Source organism: Erythrolamprus reginae, chromosome 1 (assembly GCF_031021105.1).
Source record: "Erythrolamprus reginae isolate rEryReg1 chromosome 1, rEryReg1.hap1, whole genome shotgun sequence".
Lineage (NCBI taxonomy): Eukaryota > Metazoa > Chordata > Lepidosauria > Squamata > Dipsadidae > Erythrolamprus > Erythrolamprus reginae.
In genome coordinates, this window is record NC_091950.1 from 386,993,685 (window position 1) to 387,007,038 (window position 13,354).

The window sequence follows — 13,354 nt, forward strand, 5'->3', positions numbered from 1 at the left end:
CTTTGGCGGCTGGGGGCTGCCTGGCTTTGTGATTTTGGCTGGGGGGGGGAGTTAGGAAGGTCCTACTTCTCCCCCCCCCAGCCAAAAATTCAAAGCCTATCTGCTGGATACGGGCGATGAGTGGGACAGAGCGGCGCGGAAGCCTCTTGCAGCAGCTGCCACAGCCACCGGCTTCGGTGCCGTTCGTCCCGCCCATCGCCCGTATCCAGCAGAAGCTGCTGCCCGAGTGCTCTTGGCCGGCGGGATTTAAAGTGCTGGGGTGGGGGGTGTCCCAGCGGGAGGCGAAGCACTGGGGTGGGGGGGCTGTCAGGACACCCCCACCCCAGCACTTTGAATCCCGCCGGCCAAGAGCACTCGGGCAGCAGCTTCTGCTGGATACGGGCGATGGGCGGGACGAACGGCACCGAAGCCGGTGGCTGTGGCAGCTGCTGCAAGAGGCTTCCGCGCCGCTCTGTCCCACTCATCGCCCGTATCCAGCAGATAGGCTTTGAATTTTTGGCTGGGGGGGGAGAAGTAGGACCTTCCTAACTCCCCCCCCAGCCAAAATCACAAAGCCAGGCAGCCCCCAGCCGCCAAAGGAGCCTCCTGATTCTCCCCGCCCTGTGGAGAAGTGTGGAGGGCTGCGTCACCGCCCGACGCCCCACCCCGTCCTGCATAATGTTCTCTGCCGGGAGGGCAGCGCCGCCGCGGACCGGCTGAAAACCCCCAACGGCCCGGTCCTGGTCCGCGGACCGGCGGTTGGGGACCTCTGGACTAGAGGACCTCCAAGGTGCTGCCAACTTTGTTAGTATGGTATGGTATGGTATGGTCAGGGCCGCCATCAGGAATTTTGGGGCCCCATACAGCCTAAGTGTATGGGCCCCCCCGCCATTTTAAAACTACTGCCCCCAAATCCCGTGCCATGCCCACCATGGCCACACACCCTGGGCAAGCCCTCCCCCGGCCCTCTGAGGTCAAACACAGCCCTGATATGGCCCTCAATGAAATTGAGTTTGACACCCCTGGCCTAGAGGCTAAATCCTATGAACAAGGGCTAAGAGAATGAGTATGTTTAGCTCAACAAATAGAAAACTGAGGGGGGATATAATAGTAGTTTCCCAATCTTTAAAGGGCTGCCACAGAGCAGATGGCATCTATTTATTCTCCATGCCACCTGAAGGTAGTACAAGAAGCAACCTCACCAAGAGGAAATGCAATCTGGAAATAAGGAAAAACTTGGGACTGGGCAGCATATATATATAAATATATAAATATATAAATATATAAATATATAAATCCCTTCTTTTTTATTAAAATAAATTAATAATTAAAAAAGCCAAAATCCATTACTATTAAAACTAAAACAACCAGAAAAACTATTAATAAAAACAGGTGAGGGCTGGGGGGGTTTTCTGTTATTATTTAAGTGCTTTTACCATATGCTTTAAATCAAGAGTCACCTCTCTTTCCTGTCATTCTCTGCCTCAATCATTTTCTCATTTCTCTTTTTTCTCCCCTTTATTCTATCATTTCTCTCTCTCTCTTCCTTCCACTCTTCTCTTTCTTCCTCTCTCTTCCTTCCTCTCATCTCTCTCTTTCTTTCTCTTTCTCTATCTTTCTTTCTTCCTCTCTCTCACTCTCTTCCTTCCTCTCTCATCTCTTTCTTCCTCTCTCACTCCCTTCTTCTCTCATCTCTTTTTCTCTTTCTATCTTGCTTTCTTCCTCTCTCTCACTCTCTTCCTTCCTCTCTCATCTCTCACTCTTCTTTCTTTCTCTTTCTCTCTCTCCCCCTCTTTCTCTATCTCTCCCCCTGTTGCTCTTTTTTTTCTCACTTTCTCTTGTTTTCTTTCTCTCACTCTTTCTCTCTCTCGTTGTCTCTCTCTTGCTATCTCTTTCTCTCCCCCCTCTTTCTCTCTCTCTCTCTCTCACTTTCTCTCTATCTTGCTCTGTCGCTCTCACTCTCTCTCATTCTCCGGATGCTGGCGAAAAGGGTGTGTGGGGCCGGGGGGGGCATTTTGGGGTGCGCTAAGGACGGGAAAGAAGACGAGAAACGTTTGCATTTCGCCGGGTTGGGGTTTGTTTGAACGTGGCCGCTTGCAGATAACGCTCGGTTGATTAATAAAATAAGAAGCTGCGCGTTTGTATCCGCGGCGTCCGTTTGTTTTTGCAGCTTGCTCCCCGCCAGTGTGTGCAATGAAATCACAGACCATACACGCACACCTACGCCAACTGTGTATTTTTATTGAAATATACCCCCCCACACAAAGGTGCGTGCTTCCACGCCGCCCTTTTGGATGTTTTCCCCCGCTTTCTTTCCTCCACGCCAAGCCGGCTTTCTTCGGTTGTCGCCTGGCAGATGCAAAGCCCGATTCCTTCCCCTCAAGAGAACATTGGCGCGGGTGGAGAGAGAGATCCTCCTCCTCCTCCTCGCCTGCTTGCTTGCCTCCTTCTCCTCCTCCTCCTCCCATGGAGCCCCCGCACCGCCCGCCCACGCAACCGCCGCCACCAGCCAAGCAAGAGGTGGTCCTATTTTTGGCCGCGAGAAGGGGTATTCCCCTAAGTAAAGTGAAAGCCATGCCTCGGCTCCGCGGCGTGCGTCACACTTTGCAACCCCGAGCAGCAGCAGCAGCAGGAGCCACCGCGCGCCTGAGTGTGTGTGGTGTGTGTGCGCGTTTAGCGGGGATGCGACTACAGCTACAGGGAACGCCCCAGCCGCCCAAGCCTCGTTCCCCAATGCCGCCACCCCAAGGGGCTCCTACCTTCGCCGCGCGCTTCAAGAGAGGGCCGGTACTGCGCCTGTGCGAGCGAGGAGCTGGAGCTCGGTGTCGGCGCTGCTCACTGGGCACAAATTACTGGGGGTGCCAGGGGGCCGGCAAAACCATCCGGGCCCCCCCTATTTGTCAATTTGGCCGGGCCCGTTACACCACTCCCAGTAGTACCCGTCTATTGGCGGCCCTGGGTATGGTATATAGTATAGTATAGTATAGTATAGTATAGTATAGTATAGTATAGTATTAGTATTAGTATTAGTACAGTACAGTATTGCACTGTATTATAAAACATCTGGACTAGACTGCGATTTCTCTATAATTTAATATATATGTGGGTATATACATAATTTTGTATGCATTTATTTTGTCATTTTATATAGTGCGTATTGAAGGTGGTGACCTGTCAAGGTTCCAAATAACATCTGAGAAATAAATCAGTCTTGATGGACGAACCTGGCGTTCTTCCAAGTTCCAATTTATTAACAGAGCCATGCTGGCACACACTGTCGTCAAACTAACTATGCTACAGTTCCCCACCCAGGGTAAGTTTTACCCATCATCTCGACACCCACAAGTTCATCACGTGAACCAGTCCAGCATCTGCACGTCCAGAAATCTCCTCCGTATTTCTGCTAGTGCAGAACAAAAGATGACACTGACTTTTCAAGAAAGGAATTTGTTGTGGCTGGTATCTTTCCCCTTCATGCAACCATCCCTCCGTATTCCCATGGTACTACTCTAATTGTGGCAGGCCAAAGTCTCTAACTCAAACGATGGCTTCGGCCTGACACAACCGTTTTAGAACTGTCTGTAACAAAATTTCATTTTAATGTATGCCAATTAATGTACATTCAAAGTGACAAAAAGGTTATTCTAAGTTCTACTCCAATCACGTAAAAATCAGCACAAGAAATGTTTCATTCAAACCAACAAGTCATATTTTAATGACATTCAGGAGCTTCAATGTACAGGAGAGCTTTCAACTTTTAAATAAACAAGATTCTAAGCCTCTTCTGCCTAGTATATCAAGATATAAATTGAGTAACTGAGAAAGTGGAACTTTCAAAATACCATCTGTGTTATTAGTGTTAAATAAATTTTAAAAAATAAAATAGTAATTTCTTAACATTAAACATATTCAAATTCTAGAACAGAGTTGCACCTTCTTATTCCTCCCAGCCAAATGCCATGCCTTTGTTTTAATAGCTTACCAATATTTCAGGTCAACTATAAATGGATTCCTCATTTACAAATCAAAACTTAGTTGCAAAATTTTGATCCTTAACACTACCTCAGAAAATTAAATAGGACACAAAGTCTTACCTAATTACAAATGGTGGTTATAAAGAATTACTTTTAAATAAGTCATTCCTATAATAAAAGAATATTGGAATGAGAATCTGAAAAAAAAGTTTGACTTTGTGTAACTCCAGGATAACTATGGTCCAAGCATAGAGAGCATTCCTGACATAGATGAAAGTGAACCATTCCCCACCCTCCAAATAGCTTCATCATTGATAGAAAGCTTTATCTTGCATGCTGCATTTGCATATGTTGAATCATTTTCATTAACCGCAAATCTTCAGGTACTAAATAAGCGGCTACTTGAACTGTGGAAAGAGATGGCTCAATCCACATAGTATGTAATTGTAAATTTTAAATCCCTTTAAGGGACACTTGAGTTTGCACATTCTCTATGGAATAATAAACTTGTTGCCTGATTTCCACATTATCTCTTGAAATCATACAACCAAAGAGATTGTAAAAATCAGGTACCTTGTACAAGGGGCATATCCATCTCTTCAAGTGGCACTTGAGGCTGGCATTGTGGACACCACCATGTGAGTCTTTTCAACCCATCTGGTGGTCCAAATGTTTCCTTCTTTACCTCATGCCCTTTGGGACACTTATCCTTCATGTAAATCTGTAGCTGCAATCTTTGTCTTCCCACCTTGTTATGGAGCCACGCCAAGCTGAACTGGACAACATGATCAAGCAAAGATTTGAGATCTGTGGATTTCAACGAGGAGCCAAGGGACATTGGATGGATCCTTGCTAAATACAGCGCCTCATTTTTAATGATATTTCCTGGAAGAGAGAAGAGTTCAGGAGAAAGTGAGGATCCTATAAAGAAAGTGAAGTGGAAAAAAGCGTTACTTATGCTAAGGATTAGCCTTTCCAAATTGGAGTCCTCAAAGGAGCCTTGGGAAATAATCCCCCTAGTTCCTAACTAATTATCAGGGAAACACAAGAACTATAAATATTAAGGCTGCTGTAAGGCAGGGTGAAAACTTAAAATTTTTAAGTGGATCACAAGCTTCCTAACAGACAGGAAACAGCAAGTGAAGCTAGGCAAAATCACATCAGATACCTGTACATTTTATTTATTTATTTATTTATTTATTGGATTTGTATGCCGCCCCTCTCCGCAAACTCGGGGCGGCATACAATTAGCACAGTCCCCACCCCGCAAGGTTGTGTACTCCCACCACTTCTCTCTCTATACCAATGAATGTATCTCAAACGATCCATCTGTTAAACTACTGAAGTTTGCAGTTGATACAATGATTGGTCTCATTCAAGACAATGATGAAACCGCATACAGATTCGAGGTTGAACAACTAGCTTCGTGGTATAACCAGAACAATCTGGAACTGAACACACTCAAAAGTGTAGAAATGGTGGTAGGCTTTAGGAGAAACACTCCCATTCTACCACCTCTTACAATACTAGAAAACACAGTATCAACAATAGAGACCTTCAAATTTCTAGGTTCTATCATATCTCAAGACCTAAAATGGTCACCTAACATAAAAAATGTCATCAAAAAAGCACAACAAAGAATGTTATTTCTGCGCCAACTCAGGAAGCACAAACTGCCCAAGGAGCTGCTGACACCGTTCTACAGAGGAATTATTGAGTCTGTCATCTGCATCTCTATCACTGTCATTCATTAGAGCTGCAGTGGCGGAATGGTTAGATGCAATTGCAACTGCAATTTGGCAATTCTAATCTCACCAGGCTCAAGGTTGACTCAGCCTTCCATCCTCCCAAGTTCGGTAAAGTGAGGACCCAGATTGTTGGGGGCAATATGCACAGTGAAGGGGTATATACCAGTAAGTCTATTGCTATTGCTATTATTCAGGATGTAAACATGTAATTGTCATGTTTTTTTAAATGGTAGAGATATGGGTGCTCTGGACCCTGTTCCATTATTGGCCCTCAATTTTATGTTTAAATAGATGTCACAGATTCCTTTTTAAGTCAATTCATTTGCAAAATCCAATCTTCAGTAGAATTGCTGCCCTAGCAGATTACTACAACCCCTGCACATTTTGCAACAACTCCCATTATAAATCCCAAAATTAAGCATGCATGTATATTTTTTTATCTTGATATTAATTTTAAACCTACCTATTCCTGAGAAATAACTTTGGTTCAGGAGCATGTAGCACACAGGAATATCTCGAGCAAGGATCTCCAGAGCCCGCTCCCGGTCAAACTCCAGGCTCAGGATATCAGTTGCTGGATCAGTGTTAGGAGAAGAGCATTGCTGAATGCGGCAGTTATAAAATACCAGAAAGCTCGCAGCATCAAAATGGAGAACCAGCCTAAATATCCAAAATAAAAACAAACACCTATTAATTTAGAGCAGATGAACTGAGCCCAAATTTCATGGGCTGCATGTGACCCTGAAAAACATGAGAGATTATCTCCATTTTTTAAATTCTAAGTTTTAATGTGACTAAACAGGAAAAATGGTAAATGTATGATGGATAATCTTAATTTCTTAATAACTTAAAATATAATTAATTAAATGTTACATGTTTTTGCTTTATTTAAAAAAAAGGGGGGGGGGAGAAGCCCTGTTGTGCTTTTTCCAGAACTAGTCCAGTTACGAGTAGTCCTCAATTTACAACTGGTCATTTAATGGCTGTCTGATATTATGACAGGCACCCCCCTCCCCAAAGGTTGTTTAGAGTAGACCTGATTTTAAAATTATAACATCAGCCCCACCTGGTGGCCATCTGACCACATTAGGATGCAATCAGCCCACTTTTACAGCTGTTTACTGCATCCCTTAATCACGTGGTTATTATGGTTCTTCTAGAAACTGGAGTTTACTTCTGATTTCTGGCAAAAACAAAAAATCCACCCCATTGCAAATTACAAAAAGAGTTGCAAAATCAGGTCCAATCATGAAGTAAGCCACTTTATGACAGTTATGACTTATGACCATAATTACAAGGTTCAATTACTGTTGTAATTCAAGGAATTCCTATGTAGCAGTAGGGTAAAACTCCCTTTGTAAACCTCAAAGCCTAACCTGGGAATTGGATCTTTCCAGTCGCCTCTTTTGTTTGCTTTATTTGCCCTTGCAAACTCATTGGCTCGCATGCTTCCATACAGACCAAAGTGGAAGCGGAGCCATTTCCAACTCTGCCCATTATTATTATCCATATCAGATGCCAACCAGCTTGCTGACTCTTCTTGCTGATAACATTCAGGATTACATATTTCAACTTCATTTTCTTTCTGGCTCTGAAGAAAGGAACTGCTTCCAGACATTTCCGATCTGTGTTCAGGCAAATCCAAGGATTTGCTGTCATGGCTGGGCTTTACTTTCTCTTTGGTGCCAAAAGCCAAAAACAAGTTCTTCCCATGGACCTGGAAAAAAAATCATTTAAAAAAATCTCACATTCTATTCTATATTCTCCATTTTAGTAACCCTAGAAGTGTTCCTTCTTTTTATTCCTCTTTGCCTTCTTTGTTTATATAACTTCTCTAATGTTTAATAAAAGTGTAGCCGGGTGAGAGAGAAACAGATGAGCCTGTTAACTAACAAAAATATCTGAGCAAGTCTTTAGCTATGAAGCAGGAATTCAGACTGGGAAAGTTACCTATTAGAGTTCCCATAAAACAGGCCCCAGAATGGAATTCTTATTCAGATTTCTTAAACCTAAAGCCAGCAATATGGTAACCAAAAGCAGCAGAATGTATGTAGCTATCCTACATGGCAATCTTGGACAAAGTTATTTTTAAAACTACATTTCAGAAATATCTGGCATCAAAGTACCAAATCTGTTGGCATTTACATATTCTAACATGTAATCTTGAACATCATGTGAAATGTTGTCAAGACTTAAGTCAATTTTTTTTAAAAAATTGGGAGATGCAGTCTCCAGAAAGTGGCCAATTGTTACATTGCCAAAAACCATACATGAAATGCAAGGGTAATAATCAAGTCTCTAATTTGCCTTGAGCAAAATGCTGTCTTCTGTATCTTTCTTGAACTGTAGTATTTTCTACTGATTGCTACTACTAATGATGTCATAGGCTATATAAATTTTTAACTATTATAATATTGGAAAAACAGCATTAGTACAAAATAAGGTGAAGTAGCTATTTTAAAAAAGAGTTAAATGTTTATTACCCAGCAAAACTCACTTGGATATCCCCCAGTGTCAGTGTTTTCAAATCATCTGGATTGATCTGTCTAGTGTTTCCTCCCACCTTGGATACCATCTTCCCTACACAGGGAGAACACAGAAGCTGGAACTTCTTTACAGAGGGGCCTTCTGGCATTGCTGCAAGAGCACAAAAACTGGGGATCACCGCTGAATTACTGAGACTCCAGACAATCAAGTTCAAGGCTGAAAGAATATTGAGGAAAATGGTTAAAAATGCTATTCTATGCAACAAGGATGGCCTCCAAGCCTAGACAACATCTACTACTACTACTACTACTACTACTACTACTACTACTATTATTATTATTATTTGTATGCCGCCCTTCTCCAAAGACTATACACTAAGACTTGTAGTAGAGTGGCAGTGGCAGCCCCTAACATAACAGCATTAACCTTTTTCAAAAGCATATTATAATCAGCTGGATTTCCTTTCAGTAAGTCCTATGAATTTGTACTGTTCAACTTTTAAGTATGATTAAGACTGTAACTAACTTGCACAATTGCCTGATTTTCCCCCCAGTTTCGGACAAGCACTTTTCGAGAGGGGAAGCCACATTGTTAACTCTTTCAGACACTTTAGTGAGACCCCTGGAGAGGCAGAAATGTCACTTTTTCTGGCACTATCTCACTTATTCTCTGTTTTCTAACATTTAGTAAAGTACACTCAGCCAGGAAAGATTGTTACGAGGATAAAAATGAAAATTCCAGAGATACAACATTTGCAGTATCCCCTTGCTCATGTGGTCAAAATTCAGATACTTGGCAACCAGTTCATATTTCTGAACACTGCAGTGTCCCAGGGACTAGCAAGATCAGTGGAGAAGCCAGATTCACTTAACAACCAGTTACTAATTTATCAACTTAAATTGTGACAAGGAAGATAATAAAATGAGGCAAAACTCACTTAATGTCTCACTCAACACGTCAAACGTCTGGTTTTGATGTTGCTCTTACCATTTTTAAAATAAATTTGTCCCAGCCCCTAATGCAGACCATCCTTGTCTCCAGTTATTTCTAAGTATTTGCATGCTTTTGATATCATAGATTTTTTAATTTATTTATCAACCAATAGCAGTTTGAAAATACGGGATATATAGTCTATTTACAATAGACGTTTGGAGCATTTTAGGGAACGACGTGTATCTGCAAAACAAACCCAAATACATACATCTTACACTGGAGGCTCTTGAAAGTTGTAGTAGTAAAGAACGAAGACGTATATACGCGCGTTCACATCTAGTCGGAAAAAAATAAAATGCAGATGGTACGATCAATGACTTTTTTAAAAAAATTGAAGTTATTTTCCTCTGTGAAATTTAAGGAGTGGGACTCGAAGCCACCAATGCTTTCAGATCGCTTCCTGCCTTCTTTCATTTCTAAGCGGGAGATTCTTATTCCCGGTTCCCCCCTTTGCCTCGGCAGACCTTTTCAATCGAGAACCGAACGGCTCCTCTCCATCGATCTCTGCTCCGTCCATCCTATCCTGCGATGAGTGAACTAATTGGGGCTGGGGGAGAGCCTTGGAAAGTCACTTACACCAGTGTTTTTCAACCAGTGTGCCGTGGCACACTAGTGTGCCGCGAGACATGGTCAGGTGTGCCGCGAAGCTCAGAAAGAAAGAGAGAGAGAGAGAAAGAGAGAGAGAGAAAGAGAGGGAGGGAAGGAGAAAGAAGGAGGCAGGGAGGGAGAGAGAGAAAGAGCAAAAAAGAGGAAGGAAGGAAGAGAAAGAAAGGGGGATGGAGAGAGAAAGAAAGGAAGGAAGTGAGAGAAAGAGGGAGGGCGAAAGAAATAGAGTGAAAGGGAGGGAGAGAGAGGATTTTTTTTGTCCAAACTTTTTTTAGCGCCCCCCCTCAATGTGCCCCAAGGTTTCGTAAATGTGAAAAATGTGCCGCGGCTCAAAAAAGGTTGAAAATCACTGACTTACACGTTCTAGTTCTGCCGTTCGCTGTTTGAACTATGAGGTAAAAAGTGTAATCAGTCTAATCGTGCACTGTTGTGTTCCTCAAACTCGTTAAAAGAGGCTAAGTGCAAAAGTATTTGCACAAAAAGCAAAATTTGCCTAGCATTCACTTGGGATAGTTTTGCAGTTTGTGTGAATGTAGCCACAGTGAGAGAATAAAATGTCCCTTTTTTAAATAAAGGCGAATATTTGTAGCTCAGGGTTGAAGTGAAAAGGTCCTCGGTGCTCTCTGAGCTTAGTTGTTTTCTTGCAGACGTTTCATTGCTCAGGCAACTATCCGTTTCTGAACAAGATCTGTTTAATTTGGACACATCTTAATCTTGTATTTTATATTTTAAAATTTATGTCATATAGTATACCTTATTTTAATTGTGCTTCTAACGGGAAAAAAATCTAGTTTGGGCAATGAAACGTCTGCAAGGGAACTATTAGGTCCCACAGAGTTGGCCTTCTCCGGTCCCATCGACTAAACAATGTCGTCTGGCAGGACCCAAGGGAAGAGCCTTCTCTGTGTCGACCCCGGCCCTCTGGAATCAAATCCCCCTCCCCCAGAGATTAGGACTGCCCCCACCCTCCTTGCCTTTTGTAAATTATTAAAAACTCATCTTTGCAGCAAGGCATGGGGAAATTAACACCCCAGTTGTCAACGTTGGTGTATGGTTTGGTTTGATTGGGTTGTGTGATTATTTTATTATAAGGGTTTTAAATTGTATTTTTAAAAATTGGATTTGTACACCGTTTATCTTGTTGTGAGCCACTCCTAGTCTTCGGAGAGGGGCGGCATACAAATCTAATAAATTATAAATTATTATTATTATTACCAGTCTCAGAGAGAGAGCACCAAGGATCTCTTGTATCCTTTTCCCTTGGTTGATAACCTGTATTTTCAAAAATAAATGGCAACTCTGGTAAAATTTCTGATTTGCAATCTATTTTCTCCACAAAAAGGACAAAACTTTTTTAAAATACTTATTTATGAGCTTGTATAGATTTTCTTTTCTTACAGAAAGTGTGGGTTTTTTAAAAAAAAAAGTTTTCAGGATGTGTACAATGTTCCCATGCTAAAGTGCCGTAAAAAATAACACAAGTTTTGAAAGCTGGAGAAGGCTCCTAAGACAACCGGGACAGCCAACAAAATAGATTCATCAAAGAAATTTACATAGTTCTTATCTAGAGTCATAAATTACTAAGCTCAAATTATCCTACTTTGTACATATTATCATAAAGGCTTTAATGCTTAGAAAGATGGAAAAGGACAGCCAGCAGCAAGAGGGATGGACTCGAGTTAAAACAACAACAGAGTTGGAAGGGGCCTTGGAGGTCTTCTAGTCCAACCCCCTGCTTAGGCAGGAAAGCCTACACTACTTCTGGAAAATTTATTTATTTATTTATTAGATTTGTATGCCGCCCCTCTCCATAGACTCGGGGTGGCTCACAATGGTTGTCCAACATCTTAAAAACTTCCAATGTTAGAGCATTCACAACTTTTGGGGGCAAGCTGTTCCACTGATTAATTATTCTAACTGTCAGGAAATTTCTCCTAAGTTCGAAGTTACTTCTCTCCTTGTTTAGTTTTCACCCATTGCTTCTTGTTCTACTCTCAAGTGCTTTGGAGAATAGGTTGACTCCTTCTTTGTGGCAATCCCTGAGATATTGGAATACAGTACTGCTATCATGTCTCCTCTGGTACTTCTTTTCATTAAAGTAGACATACCCAGTTCCTGTAATCGTTCTTCATATGTTTTAGCCTCCAGTCCCCTAATCATCTTTGTTTCTCTTCTCTGCACTTTTTCTAGAATCTCAATATCCTTTTTGCATCATGGCGACCCAAACTGAATGCAGTATTCAGTGATCTTCCAATGGTGCACTTAGTGATAGGGGTGGGTTCCAAATGTTTTTACTGCCACTCTGTGATTGTGGCATGGCTTGACGGTCATGTGATGGGCATGGTTTCATAGTCATGTGACTGGTTAGTGGTTGTTGGGTGGTCATGTGACTGGGTAGGCATGGCCAACTTGACGTCACTCACATCAAAGGTTAGAGTTAGGGTGCCTGGTCTCTCTTCGCCTCAAAGGCCTCAATGAGATACAATTTCCCTGTTTACTTACTGCTACCGAACATCCAAAATATACTATTTAATTTTATGAATATACAGTGGTCCCTTGACTTTTGCGGGTCCAACTTTTGCAGAAGGGCTATACCACGGGTTTTCAAAAAATATTAATTAAAAAATACTCCCTGGTTTTTTTGAGCACCATGGGTTTTCCTTCAACCGGCCGATGTATAATACTGTGTGTTTTAACTCTCCTCCTCCCCACCACCCCAGCCATCCTGCTTCTTTAAATAAAAAGTCTGCTTCTGCCCCAGCCTCCCGATCCCTCCCCTTTAATTCTCGGAATGTTGGTAAGCTCCACTTGAAGCCGAGCCTTACTGCCACCCACCGCCGCCGCCTCTTCTCCCCCCACCCACCTAAGCCGTCTCCCTTAGTGGTAGCGTCTGACCTCCCAGCTGACCTGGCCTGGATCCCTCTTGCCTTGAGCTTCCCCTTCCCCTGCCCTGACCCTGAGCACCAGTGCTGCCGCTGTCGCCATGGGAGACGCCGGCAGCAAGCGCAGCAAAGCCCCTAGCTTGCCACCCCGTTGCCCCGTGGGTTCTGGGGGTAAGCAAAACCAGGAATGGAGGAGGGAGGAGGAAGGGAGGGAGCATCTCTACTTTGTGGAAATTTGACTTTCGCGGGCGGTCTTGGAAAGTATTCCCTGCGAAAGTCAAGGGACCACTGTATGCCATATGTGTACATACATATTACACACAGCACACCAAAGGATACATACTATATATACTATATGTGTATGTGTACACACACACACGCACACACAGCTCTTCTAAACTAAACATTTAATCTTACTGCATTTGGAAAAACACACCCTAGGTCCACTTTTTGCCATACATAACCATAACCTCTGTACATTAGAACATTACACATGCCTTCAGATGTTCTTTCTAGCTTGCACATTACTGTTAGAGCTAGGAAATGTCATGGGTTGAGTAAAAAATATTTTGCAGCCAGGCACTATTTCTGGGACTGAAAAGTTGAGGACACCCAAGCAGGGGTGGGTTCTAACTTACCTCACTGCCAATTTGCTTCCTCAAGATGGCAACCGCATGCACAGTGC

General features: G+C 42.8%; 1 protein-coding gene across 2 annotated transcripts; it reads right to left on the reverse strand.

The window, feature by feature from the left end:
- Positions 1-3,665: 3,665 nt before the first annotated feature.
- Positions 3,666-13,354, reverse strand: NEIL2 (nei like DNA glycosylase 2). 2 transcript variants are annotated; one of them, XM_070734837.1, is made up of 5 exons: positions 13,308-13,354; positions 8,199-8,404; positions 7,078-7,418; positions 6,165-6,361; positions 3,666-4,838 (listed from the first exon to the last, which is right to left on the reverse strand). In XM_070734837.1, the coding sequence occupies exons 2-5, from the start codon at positions 8,334-8,336 to the stop codon at positions 4,519-4,521; spliced, it is 996 nt and encodes a 331-aa protein (XP_070590938.1). In that variant the 5' UTR covers positions 8,337-8,404; positions 13,308-13,354; the 3' UTR covers positions 3,666-4,518. The 2 variants fall into 2 exon arrangements, with proteins under 2 accessions (XP_070590938.1, XP_070590937.1); XM_070734836.1 differs by lacking the exon at positions 13,308-13,354 and adding an exon at positions 9,390-9,627.

Excerpts from the sequence above, each read along its gene's own strand:
- NEIL2 (XM_070734837.1), bottom strand. The coding sequence starts at position 8,336 with ATGCCAGAAGGCCCCTCTGTAAAGAAGTTCCAGCTTCTGTGTTCTCCC. Across the intron at positions 7,419-8,198 it reads TGACACTGGGGGATATCCAA|GTCCATGGGAAGAACTTGTT; the intron begins GTGAGTTTTGCT and ends TTTTTTTTCCAG. Across the intron at positions 6,362-7,077 it reads TGGAAAGATCCAATTCCCAG|GCTGGTTCTCCATTTTGATG; the intron begins GTTAGGCTTTGA and ends TTGGATATTTAG.